At 39.6% G+C, this 17202-nt stretch overlaps 1 protein-coding gene across 1 annotated transcript in view; it reads left to right on the forward strand.

Annotated features, from left to right (window-relative positions):
* The window catches only part of LOC121512191 (protein kinase C-binding protein NELL1-like), a 419636-nt gene that overhangs the window by 318398 nt on the left and 84036 nt on the right, over positions 1–17202 (forward strand). Inside the window, exon 14 of the mRNA XM_041791349.1 lies at positions 8172–8294. Within this exon, the coding sequence (XP_041647283.1) occupies positions 8172–8294 (123 nt within the window). The remainder of the gene's footprint in view (positions 1–8171; positions 8295–17202) is intronic.

Genomic DNA, 17202 nt, shown 5'->3' on the forward strand with positions numbered 1-17202 from the left:
AACTCCTACACATCCAAGTGGCACTGTTGACATTTACCTCCACTTTATAGTTCAACGTGGGGAGGAAATCCTGGGGTACGGAAAAGCTAAATAATTTCTCCCAGTTGCTTCAGGGCTCTATGAGCAACACTCATTAATTAAGGGGAATGTATTAGTCATGACTCCCACCAAGGCTTTTGCATAATAATGAAGAGTGTGTTTTAGTGAGTGTGTACCTTGTAAGTGAAGGCAGCCTCAGGGTTAGGTCCTGACTGGCACTTAAAGAGACAGTTTGTGGTTTGATATAAAAAGATGCTCCAGCAGTGCGGCACTGCTGTGAATCCCCACTGCAGCAGCATCAAGGCAGCTTTTAATGTATTGTTTATAATCATCTGAAATCATGTTAGATTCTAATTGAGGTTGCATTTACTGCAGCTTAATCAGCTTGAAAACCTCAGCAGAAAGACTTAAATCAATAAACACGTTGCTTAAGATAAATGAATCCCATATTTATGGGCAATTATTATTTCATATTGTCATAATTATCTTCTTTTAAAAAATGCATGAATCCAATTTCCATTTTTTTTTTCTCTAATTGCTCACTGCCACTTTAGCAGGATGGTCGTTGCTGTAGGTCATCTCCAGAGCAGCTTCATTAGGAAGTATCATTGCAGAGCTAATTAGTGGAACATATGCCACTGGATGTGTCATGAAACACAGACTCTGGCTTGATTAGCATGTTGCAAAGTGAAATATAGAGCTGTAGAGATGTCAGAGGTCAGTCGTTTACTCTGTAATTAAGTCATGCTTAACTTTCAGAAAAACAAAACGTGAAAATAGTTTCTGTCTGAGTCATGGACTTTGGGTCACATTGTCCAGATTCTGAGCATGTCTTATTATAGGTACAGTCAAACATCTGAATGGAGTTTACTCTCTATGCCACGGGTGTCAAACTCAAGGCAAGCACAATTATATCTGGCCCGCAAGATCATATCATATTTGTATTATAACTGACCCACCAGTATGAGGTCTGCAGATTTCCTCTAGTATAATAGTGTAAACTTCAACTTGATTATTTAAAATATCCTTGTTAAGCTATAAAAATCAGAAAAAGTAAAGAGTAAGAAAAATTAGGTAAAAAGTGAAAGATATTATCAATTTTGCATCTCAAGATTACGACTCAAACTTTTTTGTCTTTTCATTTCATGCATTGACCTTTTCAACTCATAATTTGGACTTTATATGTCACATTTTTACCTTTTAGATTCCCAATTTCAATTTTTTTTTTAACTCGTTAATTTGGCTTTTTAACCCCATATTTTGACTTTTAAACACATGATTTAAATTTTTTTTCTCATATTTTGACATTTTAAATTCAAAATTTTTACTTTTTACATCATATTTTGACCTTTTACACTCCCAATTTTGAATTTAAAACATATTTTTAACTTTTTAAGTCATCATTTTGAATTCTAGCTCATTTTTTGACATTTTCAACTCCGCATTTTGACCTATCAGACTCAATTTAAAATTTTAAGTCATATTTTGACTTTTACACTCATGATTTCAAATTTGATCTCATATTTTGACCTTTCAAACTTATGATTTCAACTTTTTCCTCGTATATTTGCTCTTTAAAAAAACATATATTTCTATTTTCAGTACTGTGTTCTGATCTTTTGAATTAACAAGTTTGAATTTTTATCTCAGATTTGAGCCTTGATCATTTTTACTTTTTTAAGTTCCGAATTATTTATCATCAGTGCTGTTTTTTTTCATATTTTATCACAGGTGAAAATGAGGTTGACAGGTTCGGCCCTCAGGTAAGATCTAAATCCAGAATCCGGCCCCCGCTGGGACTGAGTTTGACACCCCTGCTCTATGCCATGATAAATATTAAAGTATGCAGAGGAGCATGGTTAGTAAAAGACCCCATCACCATCTAGCATATCTGTTTCAGTCATTGTTGCTTTATCCTTCTATCCTTTCATTCTTCTGTTCATCTACTCAGTAGATAGGTCTTTACATAGTTTCGTGGGTAGTTTGGTAGGTAGGCATGTAGATAGAAGGGTTAGTCAATAGCGTGATGGTTTTGTAGGTACGTTTTTAGCTTTGTTCATGGTACACAGTTCAGCCAAATTGGTTGTTTGGTGAATCTATGTTAGGCCCATTTGAAGGTCAATGGATAGAGAGATGCTTCGGTAGACAGTTAGATAGGAAGGTATTGCATTTGTTCAATTGGTAGGTAGGTTCAGTGCCTTTAAAAAGTATTCACCCCATTAAATGTGTTACCCTTTTATTGATTTTATAGATCAAGCATTGTAAGTATAATTTAGCTTGACCAAAAAAAAACTACAAAAACATCTTTAATGTCAAAGTGAAATCAAATTTCTGCAAAGTTATGTCAATGAAATAAAAATATGCAATGTAAAATAAGTGACTGCATGAATATTCAGCTCCTTCAAGTCATTTTTTAGTAGAGGCACCTTTGGCTGCAATCACAGCTCGGAGTCTGTGTAGTCTCTATCAGGCTTGCATCTGGACTCTGCTCCAGCTCTGTCAGATTGCGTGGGTATCAGGCGTGAACAGCTCTTTTCACGTCCAGCATCAAATTCTCTATTGGATTGAGGTCTGGGCTTTGACTCTGTCCAGAAAATTCACCTTGTTAACTGTAAACGGTGTTGGTGTCTCGCCTTACTGGAAAATAAATCTTCCCTCAAGCCATAGTTCTCTTGCAGGTTCAATAAGATTGTCCTCTAGGATTTTCTATTTTCTATATTCCTCTTTCTTTACAGGCCTTTCAAGGCCAGCTGCCAAGAAGCATCCCCACAGCATGATGCTGCCACCACCATGCTTCACAGTGGGAATGGTGTGTTTGTGGGGATGTGCAGTGTTTGGTGTCTGATGTCCAAAAAGCACTTTTTCGTCTCATCAGACCAAAGAACTTTCTTCTTTTGACCATGGAGTCTCCCACAAACTCAAGTTGGCAAACTCCAGTTGAGATTTGATCTTTTTTTTTTTTTTTTTAGCACTGGCTTTCTCTTTGCCATTCTGTGAACATTGTATGTTTCACTGTGATTGTTGGATTGGTCTATGATCACACTGAGAACGTGTATTATGACCCCAGCTTTGCTATGGTCAGGGTGTGAAAATGGTCTTTTGCCCATCAGAGTGTTACACAGTGAAATAGTAGGGGGACACTTCTTTTTCCTTCTTTTTGTGGACTATATCAAGGTCTGCAGTCTGCAGCTAAACATGCTTCTCTGCCTGGTGAATGTGATGCATAGAAGGTGGTTTTGCCGGTTCTTTAGCTGGGTGATTGGTTTTCAGGAAATGGTTTGGAAAAGTGATGTCAAATTTGAGGAAATGTTGAAATTCAAGTTCTTGTTGCTAATGTAGTTACAACCACTTGTTGGTCATTGGCACAGACAAGTTTTTGAAAATGTCCTTGACTGGAAACACACTTTTCATAAAAGAGCTAGAAGTGATTGGGTTGAGATTTAACCTTGAAATTTTAGCACCGGTGATAACTTGATATTTTTCCAGTCTTATGCCTAGGACATAAAATAACCATGCCACAGCTTATTCTGTTTTTATAGTGCTGATTTTATTGTTTTTATATTTGCACTACCTCAGCCGGGAGCTACCACCCAAAATTTTGTTATGTTCTCGCATAATGACAATAAAGGATTCTTGATTCTTGATTAACTCTTCCATTACTCATAGCAATTTTGCTGCAAATTACATAACCTGATACCCTTCTTTGCTTCTACAATGAATCTAATTTTATTTTTTTATTTTATGTTTATCTGTTAAGAAGTGGCCTTGCTTTTCTGCACTGCAGCCATGTTCTAGGCTGCATTGCCACAGCTCACAAATCATTATTTTAACACTCCGTATGCTCCATTGCAAAGGGTATTTGCAGATGACTAGCAAAGGGCTAGATGACAACTAACCTTGATCCCTATAAGATACAGAATCCTAGATGCACCCTAAATGGAGGGTTAGGACCATGGAGAAGAATTTGGATTGGGCTGAAAGTGTCACTAAGATAAAATGCCACATCTCTAGCATCAAAGCCTCTTCCCTCAAACTCTGTTCAGGCTGCAGGCAATAAGTTTATGATTCCAAAAGCTCAACTTTTCAGTGGAAAATACCTGAAACTTTTACTAAACCCTCAGCAGATGCAGTGTGCCATAGGATTTTATCAAGCATATTTGCTTAATAGTCTGAGTTCATGTTTTTCCATGCAGCTTTATGCAAGCAATTCTGACTCACTCTGTCAATGCAGATGAATTAATGCTTTGTAGAAGGTCTCATAGTGCTGCTTAACCATGCACCACCTGCAGTACTAAACCCTCCTCATATTCCCACTGGCCTCCAGCAAACAGCAAACATATAAAAACCAAGAGAGCAGTTCATGGTACCCAGCAGGATATAAAACTCTGACCCTGAGCGTGTAGCGTACATACGGCTCTGTGCTGTATATTTCTGTACTGCTGACCTTGCACTGTTTTTATCATAAAATAAGGCTCGGTTTTATGGCGTTCCAATTTATCCAGCCCATGAAGCACAATGTGGCTTTCAATTCAAGGATAAGAGGAGAAATGTCAAAATTCGGCTTGCAAGTTTTTGACATGACAGCAGTCGCGCTCTCTGTTGTCAGCTAGAGCTGATATTTCTGCAGCGTGATGGTTCCGTCGGCGTATCTGAAGGAAAGCACTGTCTGTTTTAAAACAGTTTACTATGCAAGCATAAGGCATGTACGAAAGGACTGTTAAATGCATACATCAGCTTTGTTTAAAGTTTGTGGCACAAGACAGATGTTTATGAATATTTGAGAGCAAAAAGCATACTGACTATGATATCTTCATGAGATTTTTTCAGGGTATAATGGCATACTGTGCAAATAGGATTTCATTTAGATTTGTTCTTGAACAGAAAGAGGTTGAGAAGTCCTTTTGTTCTGTTAAAGTCAATAAGAGCCCAGGCACAGTCATGGCAAACTCCTGAAGTCATGCTCACATCAACTAAGATCTACCTTGTCTTACATTTTTAATATGTTCTCATGTTTTCTATGTGTGCTTGATCTGTGGAAGCAGGGTCTGATCCTTCCTGTTCCTAAAAACAGCAGCCCAAAGGCTTGAGTCTGCAGAAGGACAAACCAATGTCTGTTCTGTCCTAGGAAACATGCTCATTTTCACATTAAAAAATTCTGATGATTTTATTCTATTAAAACTTTCTTTTGAAAACAAAAAATACTCCCAAGTCGTGAAGTTGGTAAACTTAAAGTATTCATAGTGAGCTTATCGGTGAGCAACACCTCAGACTATCATACTTTTATTCTTCACAGCTGCAGTGCAAGGCCAGATCTGTTCTCCATGATCCTTCTTTTTAAATGCAGAGTTTCAACATTTTCACTCTGCCCATTGCTTTATGTCTCCTAAAGGGAAAACTAAACACTACAGGAAGCCTTCTGTACCTACAGCTATCACACTTCTTAACAAAACTAACACAAGATGATGTACTTTAACTTTAAAAGAACATGTAAAAATGTTATGTTTCGAAGTGATTATTTTATTACGGATGTCTTCAAAAGCCCTTCATCACGGCTTTATCATGAATGTAGAGTTTATAGAAATTTAACTTTTTGAATTAACTCAGGGAAAAAAAAACTTTTCAGCGCTATTCTTATCTTTTTTAGATGCATCTGTATTCTGCCAAAACAGGTATCTGTTTTTTTTTCTTCCTTTTTTAATCCTAAAACATCATTTTTGATTTTGCAAGGAGGATCAATCACACAGCAGGCTTTCAGTTGGTTTGATATCCTCTCTCTCATTTTGTTTCAGCACAAAGTCGCACTATCAATACTTGCCCACAAGGACTCTACAGTGTTTGTGGTCATTTTTGTTGAGCCATGAGTGGTGGATGTTGGCAGTCATTTTCTTCTGAACCTTATAAGAAAAAGCAAAAATAGAAACAATTCTATTTCAGTGCATTGTTTTTATGCAAATATGGCCATGATCTAAAACAAAAATGTCCTGTTGTGTTTTTTCCATTTTGCCTGAACAGTGTCTAACTGTGAAAATGTGTCGGATATCTGTTGTTATCAAATGAGACCTCTGAATCTACTACACATACAGTGTTCTAAATTGTTATGCCATATACTCTTTTTGTTCATTTTTTCCTTAAAAGCCAATATAATTGGCAGTCAATAGGATTTTTTTATTCTTCAACAACTATAATGTAATGTGAATTTTATCTTTAAAATTACCAATGATGACAATGGCTTTATTTTTTGTGAAATAACTTCAAATAAAGTGTTCAATATTATTCTGAAAGAGAGAGAGTTTCAATACACTCAGTAGATTCAGCAGGACTTAAAACAGAAATCTGTAGTTTTTTGCATAATAATGGAAGATTATGGGGTAGCTTTTCTCAAAACAAAGCTATTTCAATCAAAAACATCTTTACAGATCAAGTTCCATATTTACATAGGAGCCCTTCTTTGATATCATCTTAACAACTCTCACATCCAAGCTGCTGTTTTGCACTAACTCCTATCCACCCTCATAGAGCTTCCTTTTAAGGGGGCTCCACAGGTTCTCAGCAGGGTTGAGGTCAGGTGATGATGGTGGCCAAACCATGATTTTTCCTCCCGTTATGCCCATAGCAGCCAAAGCCTCAGTGGGATTTGTTGCAGCATGGAATGGTGCATTGTTTTGCATGAAAACGCACGGTTCTTCTTTTTATACCATGGCAGGAAATGGGCAGTTAGGAACTCAGCTTATTTGCTGAGGTCATTTTGGCACCTTCAGCCACCTTAAAGAAGCCTGCTAACTCATTTACTACAATTCCAGCCCAAAACATGACTCCACCACCTCCTTGCTGACGTTACAGCCTTGTTGGGACATGGTGGCCATCCACCAACTTTCCAGAACTCCATCCATCTGGACCATCCAGTGTAGCACAGCATTCATCAGTGAATAAAACTGTTTGAAAATGAGTCTTCATATATATCTGAGCCCACTGCAATCATTTCCACTTGTGGGTATTGGTTAAGAGTGGCTGAAATACAGCAAGCCTCTGGAGGATCCTGTATCGAGAGGTTCTTGGAACACCAGAGGCACCAGCAGCTTCAAATACCTGTTTGGCAGTATCCCATGTTTTCATACCTCTACCATGAGACTGCTCTATTTCAGGTTTTCATCTGCAGGAAGATTTATCTTTTTCCCCATAATGCATGGAACCTGCTTGAAAATGTGTAACAACCTGCTTGAGTAGTTTCCCTTTAATTAGGCTCACCTGGCAAACTAATGACCAAACCCGTGGAAAAGTCTAAGTAAAAAACTAAAAATCTAATGTTTTTTTAAATTGGAATTGTATTTTCATGATAATTTGAAACACAGTGTAATATGCAGGTTGGGCTTTACTGTTGTTCTGCTTATGTACAATAACTGCTCATCCCATATGTTCTGTGCTTAGAAATGCTGAATATGTATAATAGACCAAATGTGCAAATAATGTGTAAAGTGTTATGATCTTTCATCATTTTGTTTTGAAAATCAGTAAAAAAAAAAAAAAAAGGAATGAATTAAACACTATCAAAACAGATTTTTGATAATGAGCTTTTAAGCACAGAGGAATCAACAGTTTTTATTAGCAGATGGACCGGATTTATGGTGAAATAGCTCCTACAAAGCTCTGCTTGTTTACATGATTTTGTGAATGTTTTGTGTTGATATATTTCTTGATGTTTGGCCTCACTAGTCACAAATATCCAAGCCAACATCATTAGGCTAATTGCTGCTGATTTTCAGCAATCAGTCGCACACCTGGCATATCAGCTGTTGCTCCCCACAACTCTACCACCTGATTTTTATTTTAATGTGGCATTCTGCTTAAAAAAAGGAAAAGTATCTCAGCCCTGGTTAAAAATATTTTTTAATGTGGGAGACATCGTTTTCATATCCATTTGATTGTGCCAAACAGAAGTGGTGTATCAAAACATGGATGTTCACAACGCTGCCTGTTAATGAAAGTAAATCTCAGCTGGGATCTCTCATTTCCAGCCAATTAGCTTGTTGACCAGCTTCTCATCCCAGGAAATCTCCGCTGACTGAAGAATATGTATTTTTTCGATGATGTGAGCTCCTCTGACTGAGACGTGTCTCTATCTTTTCCTCCCCCAGAGCATGACGAGTGCGCCAGCGGACTAAATTTGTGTGATGAGAACGCCATCTGCACCAACACCATCAGAGGACACCTGTGTACCTGCAAGCCGGGCTACGTGGGCAACGGTACCATCTGCAGAGGTAAGTTCAAGCTCTGGAACAGCCCTCCAGACATACAATCACCGTCTCATGCCGGCCTCCGTGTCCTTTGATGGTGGCTCCGTAACATCATGCTCGCTCTGGTTCACTCCTCCTTCACATCACCTAACCAGGCAGCAGCTGCCACAGAAATGATGAAAATTGATTCTGGACCCGTTTCAGCCTGTTTTTCCACATGTGTGCATCGTCTCCCTCACTGCTCACTCCGCTCCCTGTTGACCTGTCCCCCTGCCCAGGCGACTCGCCCCGTTGGCCCCACAGATGGAAAGAGGAGAGGGGCGGAAATTAAAATTATGCTGTGTGTTAGAGAGTGTGTTATCTGCATGAAGTAACAAAAAAACTCCCAATATTAGCACAATGCTTTCTATCCTTCTTCTAAAAGCTCCTTTTCAGTCTGCTAAAAGGTTGTTCCATGAATACTGCAGTCTAATAACGGAATCACTTGTTTGCAGTGTGTCATCACCTCAGAAGAAGAATACTGTAGAGAGTCAAGATTATAGAAGAAGTCAGGCTTTTCGCACTTATCTGTTACAGATTTCGTTTACATAAGAAAAGATTGTAAAATAAGTCCATTTTAGCATACCAACCTTTGATATATACGCCACGTTCCAAATTATTATGCACAACAGAGTTTCAAAACATTTTATAGGCTGTAAAAAACTGAAAATGAAATCAAAAGCTATTTCGATCAAAAACGCTTAACAGGCCAAGTTCCATGTTAACATAGGAGCCCTTCTTTAATATCACCTTAACAATTCTTGCATCCATTGAACTTGTGAGTTTTAGGAGAGTTTCTGCTTGAATTTCTTTGCAAGATGTCAGAATAGCCTCCTAGAGTTGCTGTTTTGATGTGAACTGCCTCCCACCCTCATAGATCTTGCTTGAGGATCCTCCAAAGGTTCTCAATAGAGTTGAGGTCAGGGGAGGATGGGGGCCACACCTTGAGTTTCTCTCCTTTTATGCCAATAGCAGCCAGAGAGGTGTTCTCTGCAGCATGAGATGGTGCATTGTCATGCATTAAGATAATTTTGCTACAGAAAGCACAGTTCTTCTTTTTGTACCATGGAAGAAAGTGGTCGGTCAGAAACTCTATCTACTTTGCCGAGGTCATTTTCACACCTTTAGGGACCCTAAAGAGGCCTACCAGCTCTCTCACCATGATTCTGGCCCAAAACATGACTCCGCCACCTCCTTGCTGACGTCACAGCCTTGTTGGGACATGGTGGTCATCCACCAACCATCCACTACTCCTCCATCTGGACCATCCAGGGTTGCATGGCGCTCATCAGTAAAGAAGACTGTTTGAAAATGAGTCGTCATGTATGTCTGGGCTCACTGCAACTCTTTCTGCGTGTGAGCATTGGTTAGGGGGGGCTGAATAGTAGGTTTATGCACGACTGCAAGCCTTTGGAGGATCCTACACCTTGAGGTTGGTGGGACTCCAGAGGCACCAGCAGCTTCAAATACCTGTTTGCTGCTTTGTAGTGGCATTTTATCAGCATCTCTCTTAATTTGATGAATTTGTCCGGCAGAAACCTTTCACTTTATGCCTGTATCTGCACAATCCTGTCTGTGCTCTGAATCAGCCACAAATATCTTCACAGTACGATGACCACACTTAAGTTTTCATGAAATATCTAATTCTTTCATACCTTGTCCAAGGCATTGCACTATTTGAAGCTTTCCAGCAGCAGAGAGATCCTTTTTCTTTCCCATATTACTTGAAACCTGTGGCCTGCTTAAAAATGTGGGAGAATGGCTTTTAGCTTTCATAACTACAGACCACTGAGGAATCAGGGGTTTGATTTTAAATGGAAGCTATTACATTTCACTTATTCACTTCAGGTCATGGGAGGGGGCCTCTAAAATACCAACAGCCCGGGCACAATGTGACATTACGCCGCCTGTGATTGTCAGTGAGCTTTTGAAGGTCTGAACCTCATGCTACTTTTATAAATGACCTCCCTCAAATGTAGATTTCTTGTCTGTAAATATCGACTTTTGGCCATCCCTTCCTGTTTTTACTGGATTGCCGATTCAAAATGGCATCTTACATAAACCCTATGAGAATATGTTATTGAATAACTGCAGCCAATGATGTTCAGTTTTACTACCACAGTGACTTATTGCTGTTTTACTGTAGCACCATGATTTCTCATACAGGGAGAGGTGCATTGTGTTTAACAACTCCTTTATTGAACGGGACCAATAAAATGAAACGTTTGTTATTTATGTTTATTACCCCAGAAATCAATAGATGAGCCTGCTGTGACATTTATTTCTGTACTGTAGCGCTGTGACACTAATGGAAGTGGAGTGCTGTGCAGCTGTTTACATGCCCTCTGACATTTTAAGTGTTTTTATATGCATGTACCCAGACGCTTCATATTTAGACTCTGTGCCCTCAGCAGTGTTATGTATGACCTACATTTTGCTGTATATTTGCAGTGGTACTGCCGCAGTGGGAATCCGTCTGCAGCTTCAGGATGGATGAAGCAGGGACGGTCAACAGCAGTCTGTAGGGCTCACATGAAGTCTGGGGAGACTTGTTAAAGTGTTTGTAGCTTCTCTGAGCCACTAGACAGTCACAGCTTGAGCTCTGAGATGTACAGCAAACGTCAGTAGTGGTCCATCATCATTATAAACATAGAAAGAGGAGAATTATCATGGGAGCTGGACTCCCCTGTGCACCTGGATGTTAACCGCCTTGTTAGCACAGGATCTAGAGAGGTGAAGTGAGGGGAACACTCAGCTTTAAAGTCAATACAGCAAATCACAACCTCTGCCTTTGCATGCTTATGACTGAGATGACAATTCAGGCTAAAATTTTGACCCCATCTCAGGCCAAACAGCCCATAAAGCACTAATTTTGTAGACTAACTAGCCTATTGTGTTAGAAACAATAGGCAATAACCTTTGTGTGTAGTCTTGGCTACTGTAGGGCCCCAGAAACACAGTAGGGCTGCACGATTAACTGCAAAACAATCAAAATGGGTTCTGATTAAGTGCCGTACACTGTATACGATGAAGGTAAATGTGTCATAAAACTGCATTATTTGACATTTTTAGTTCTGCAGAGATGTGCTGACCAAGCTATGTGTGTGATTTAGCTGAATCCATAGCATCAGTTTCTATCAGAACTGGACAATATCTCTTCATTAAAAGAGCAAAGGACCACTGGAAAGCTTTTCTGGTGGACAAAAATGTTCTTATTTTTCTCCTGACCCACTTTGGCAAGAGTTTAACTTTTACCAAATGGCTCTACTGATAGTGAACAATAGTAATGGCTGCCTAAAGTGCTCAAATTACATAGTTTACATCTTGACAATGTCACATGCATAAATGTGTTTGTTGCTCTGATTGGCCCATAATCAATGTGACGGAAAGAACATTCAGCCAGTTGCCCTCTGAATTTTTTGAGAGGTGTCTGTGAGGTGTTTACCACGAGGTGTAAAATATATCCCATGCCATCAATATGTGAGACAGTCTAACTGGTATGTCCAGTCACATAGATATCATGACTTTACTTTTTTTTTTCTTTAGTAAAACTAGATTTTTTTTAAACAAAACTTGATAATTGCACAGTACAGTGCATTTGGAAAGTTTTCAGACCACTTTCAGTTTTATTCAGTTTTGTTATGTTGCATCCTGATGCTACAGTTAAAAAAAAATAATTTGCATACTTATCCATCCTAAATATTCAGTTCCCCATCATGACAGAATGAAAACAGAATTTTTTCACATTTATGTAGAAAAACTGAAATATAAAATTGACATAAGTATTCAGAGCCCTTGCAAAGGTACTTGAAGTGTAGCTCAGGCTCCTCCCATTTCTCTCAATCTTTGCTGAGATGTTTCTACACCTTGATTGGAGTCCACCTGTGGTAAAAAGATTGATTAGACTTGATTTGGAAAGGTACAAACCCCTCTAAGTCGGCACACAGCCAGGACAGAATCAGCTGTGTTCCTCCCGTATCAAAGGTGATAATCATCTGGAGAATCCTTTCTAGCACCTTACTATAAAATTTCCCAGGAGGCTGAGTAGTGTGATACCCCGATAATTCCTCTAGTCCCCCTTTGTAAAAAATGGGGACCAGCACTCTGGTCTGCCACTCCACAGGCATTGTCCCAGACTTCCATGTGACATTAAAAAGCCATGACATATCAGCAACAGCCTTCAGCATCACATGTACACCTGGCACCTTGCTACAGGGGAGATTTTTGACTACCTCAGCGGTGTCCACCAGCGGGTTCTTAGGTTGCCACCACAACAAGCACTGACGGTCTTCAAGACACAACTCCAGCCGCTTTCACAATGGAGGCTTGGAACACACTCAGATTTCATGTGTCCAGCCTCCCCTGGAGTGCACAGGTAGTTCTTCCAGGGGTGGGAGTTGATGACTTCACAGACAGGGACTTTCACCAGGTGTTCCCAGCTCACCCACACTACCCATTTCCCCCCTGTGGACTCACCACCTGCATGCACGGGCAGGGTGGCACGCCAAGGCGCTGAACCCTGGTGGTGCAGACTGGTCAGAGATTTTTTGACTGGCTAATTTAAGATGCTAAAGGAAATATAAGTGAAGAAAAATTCTTTAAAAGTTCAAGTTATTTTCATTCGTAAGTAGTCATCTTAGACTGATTGAAAAACATCCTTAATGTCTGAAGTGATTTTTAAGAATCAATCAAATTTCCCATTTTGACTCTTGTCTCCCAAAATTGTTATTAAAGACACTTTTGGTCCAGCAGCTGTGATGACAAGCATTTAAATGCAGAAATAGTCAGTGATATTTTAGGTGTTTTGTTTGCTTTTAAATGTCCCATAAAGGCTTCGGCTTTCATTTCAGCCTATTACCTCTCCAAGTTTTAAATATCTCCTTTATGCAAAGAGTCAAAAAGTGAATTTCAGGCCCTGCACATGGATGAATGGTATAAGAAGCAAAAATATGACTAGGCATCTCTAAAATGATCATCAATTTTTAAGAATAACAATGAGGAAAAAAGAAAACTGTGGGAACTTTTTTTTTTTTTTAACACATACCCAATTGATTAATTTGACTGCATTCAATTCTGCAATTTAATCAAAAACAGTGGTTTTATAAGCAGCCCTCCCCATGTCTCTAGGCTAATTTGTAAATAAAGGGATCCCTTGAGCTCCTTAGAAGCGCTTTCATGTAATTTTTATGACAGTGTGCTTATGCTTGGCTGTGGTCCAGGCCGTGGGAGTATCATTAGGCTTAATTAGGCCATGATTTCCCAAACTGCTTACACATGATCTCAGTAAACGTCCAGAAAAATATGTTGTATCACAGAATATCAGGGCTGCAAGGGAGCCAGAAGCTAACTATGAGATAAACATGAAAAAATATCCTGAAATTCCAAATGTGAGTTAAAAACCAAATATATTCCTCTGATTGTTTGTCAAAGTGTCATTGGAGATTTTTTTAATCATCTCAGAATTAATTAAACAGAGGAAAATAATAAAACAGAGGTATAATTTCTTCTCTTGCCATCTTCAATCATCATTTTCCACTCATTAAGTCGTGTTCTGGATCTCTACGGCTGTTCATCACCGTGACAACTAATAATGTTGTAATTAGAGGGACAGGACAGGACAGGAGAAAGCATGTAAGTCATAGCAATAATTAGCTGAAGAAAGTATAAGTGCAGCTGCACGTGTGCGTAGTGAGTAAAGCAACAGTGAAAGAGATGAATTAAGGAAGCAAATGCATGAAAGTGATACAGAAGGAAAAAGCAAGGACAATGATGAGGAAAGGAGCAGAGAACACGAGGAGATTGAAAAAGGAGGCGTCTTCCAATGCACAGCCCCCTCTCATCTCCTGTAACACAGACATTAGGATGGGCGGCAGGTGGAAGGCAGGTCTAGGGAGCGATCAATGCAATTTGCAAAGTGCCTTCTACACAGTTTCTCCTGGATTGTCTCCAGGCTTACACCGCACAAGCACAGACACACAGATTTACACATTTGCACACTATATATAACCTGTCTGTAGCACTAAAGCTAGATTTTTCACTCAGGAAGTCCTAGTCAGTGTGCAAATGATGAATAGCATAGCGGCTGATGGGGTGGATGGCTTAAAAGTGTTCAGAATATAAATTATGGATTATAAATACATGGAAATTAATCACATATGGAGGAAAGACTGCACTTACTGTATGCTGGAATATAAAAATGATAAATGGAAACTAGTTTGTGGGCAACTAGGCTTTTATCAATCCATCCATTATCTATGCAGGAACTGGAGCTAATCCCAGCTGTCACTGGGCAACAGGTTGGGTACACCATACTGGTCACCAGTCAGTCACAGGGCTGACATGTAAAGACAAGCAGCCATGCTCAAATTCACACCAACGGACAATTTAGAGTAATTTTTTAACCTAACAAGCATGTTGTTAGACTTTGAGAGGAAGCCAAAGTACCTGGAGAGAACCTGACTGTTAGTTATGTCATTCTAAAACCATATACATTAAAGGGACATTTCAGTATTTCTTAAGTTGGGTTGCACAAGGCACTTGGCAATAGTAGTGGCATTAGCCTCAAGAGATTTCAGGAAGCATTGCAACCCACCTGGAGCACTGGCAAAGCTAGGCTATACAGCGCTATATAGTTTCTCTGCGTAATTCAATGAGCTTTAAAAAAATGCTGGCTCAATTTTACGATATATCCAAAATTTTGAAGCCTTTTTTTCCACCCAGAAAGTCTCTTTGTTTGGCACAGTTTTGCAATGCAAACACTCTGCTGATTCCAAAGCTGAAGAGTTCTGAACTTCCACTGGTATTAACATGAGCACAAAAACCATGAGCCGAGAGCTTCATGGAATTGGTTGCCTGCCGGGCATCACCAGGTCCAATGCCAAGCATTGTATGGAGTGATGTAAAGCACAACGACATTGAACGGTTGAGCAGTGGAACCTTGTTCTGTGGAGTGATGCCTCTCTGTTTGGCAGCCAGATTGGTGAGTCTGGGTTTGACAGATGGCAGGTGAACATTACCTGCCTGACTAAATTGTGCACACTGTGAAGTTTGTTGGAGGAGGGTTAATGGTATGGGGCTGTTCAGGGTTTCGTTTAGGCCGCTTATCTCTAATGAAGGCCAATCTTAATACTTCAACATACCAGGGTTAGGGTTACCAGGTAACAGTTTTAGAAAGGTCCTTTTCTATTCCAACATGGCTGTGCTTCAGTGCACAAAGCAAGAACTATAAAGACATGGTTTAATGAGTTCAGTGTGGAAGAACTTGATAGGCTCGCACACAGCCCTGACCTCAACTCCATCAAGCAGCTTTGGGATGAACTGGAATGGAGATTGTAAGCCAGGCCTTCTACTCCAGCAGTTCCAGACCTCATATGTAAATGCTCTGCAGAATGAATGGGCACAAATTCTCACAGAAACACTCCAAAATCTTGTGAAAAGCCTTCCAAGAAGAGAGGAAGCTATTATAGCTGCAAAAGGGGGACCAACTCCATAATAGTGTACGTGTGTTTGAATACAGCCCCTGTTGGTGTACTGGCCAGGTGGCCAAATACTTCTGTCCATATAGTAGTATAGATTTATTTTTTTAATAATGTCATGAATACTTCCTATGTCTCACCTATCCTATTCCAGCCAATTAGTATTATGCAAGCAGGGAGGTGGAGGAATCAGCCTCTATTTTTCCCTCCCCCTGAGATCTCATTACTGTGTGATGGCGACAGTGTTGGCCAATCGACCTGTGCCTCCCATCTCATTCCCCTCATACATCACCGCAGCCCCCTCAGGAATAAGGGAATTAGTCTGAGTGCGTCTGCAGCTCCTCAGCCTGTCCCCGCTAATGTTAATAAGGCAAAAAAAAAAAATCAGTGTTTAGGCAGCCTTGAGCAATGAGTCCTGGTAAGCGGGACAAGATGAGGTTTCAGAGCTGAAAGAGTATGATTAACTTGCCATGTTAGAAGCTAAACAGGTGATGATTGCCCTTGAGTGACAACGGTTTATTTCCCCTAAAAGCAACCAGTTTCATATTCCGCTGCTACACTAAAATTGGTTTACAAAGTGAGACGATTTGAGTTGTGAAGGTGTAATTTGACCTTTCGATTTGTTGTGACTCCAGGGATGATAGGGACAGCGTTGTGGCCTTGCATACTTAATGTCTTTTAAACTCTTTCTCTCTATCTATCTTTCTCTTTCTCTCTCTCTTTTTTTCCATAAAGTTCTGCTGCAAAGAGGCTCTTTTCTTCTGTTATATCTCATTAATTTGATGAATTGTAGGCATTACTCTGGGATGAAATTTGAACATATTGTTCCCTCCCTAACTTGCTTCAACACTTCTTCATTTACCTTCATTTACCTGAGTGCCTTTGAACAGTTCCCTTGATAATGAGTCTGCTTCTGTAGACTATTAATGAACTGTAAGTGTTTAGGTGTGGTTTAAATGAAGGAATCTTCAGCAGGAGAAAAGAGTTTCCCACTAAAAAAGACATCATGTCTACTTAAGGCTGAGATATACTTGCTGTTTTACTTTGCATTTGCATCAACATCCTGCTGTCATGAACTTTCTTGTTCATGTACTTGCCTTAAAATGACTTAAGGATATCCAGAGGGAACATAATAGTGATGGGAATTCCAGCTCTTTTCAGTGATCCGGATCATTTGGTTCGGCTCAACAAGCTCTTCAGTTCCCAAACGGCTCTTCATTCGAGTACCAGTTATGCTCATTTGACCTGCCAGATTTAGTAATATCATGGCATATGATTGATATTTTTGCTAGTATGTTAGTCCAACTGTGCTCAGTTTTTTGAACTGATGAGAATATCATGCTACTTTTTTGTTAAATATACTGCCTGGTTAGAGATCTGCTCTCTTGTTGTTTTTGACTGTAAGGAAAATCATATTC

This window comes from Cheilinus undulatus, linkage group 1 (assembly GCF_018320785.1).
Source record: "Cheilinus undulatus linkage group 1, ASM1832078v1, whole genome shotgun sequence".
NCBI lineage: Eukaryota > Metazoa > Chordata > Actinopteri > Labriformes > Labridae > Cheilinus > Cheilinus undulatus.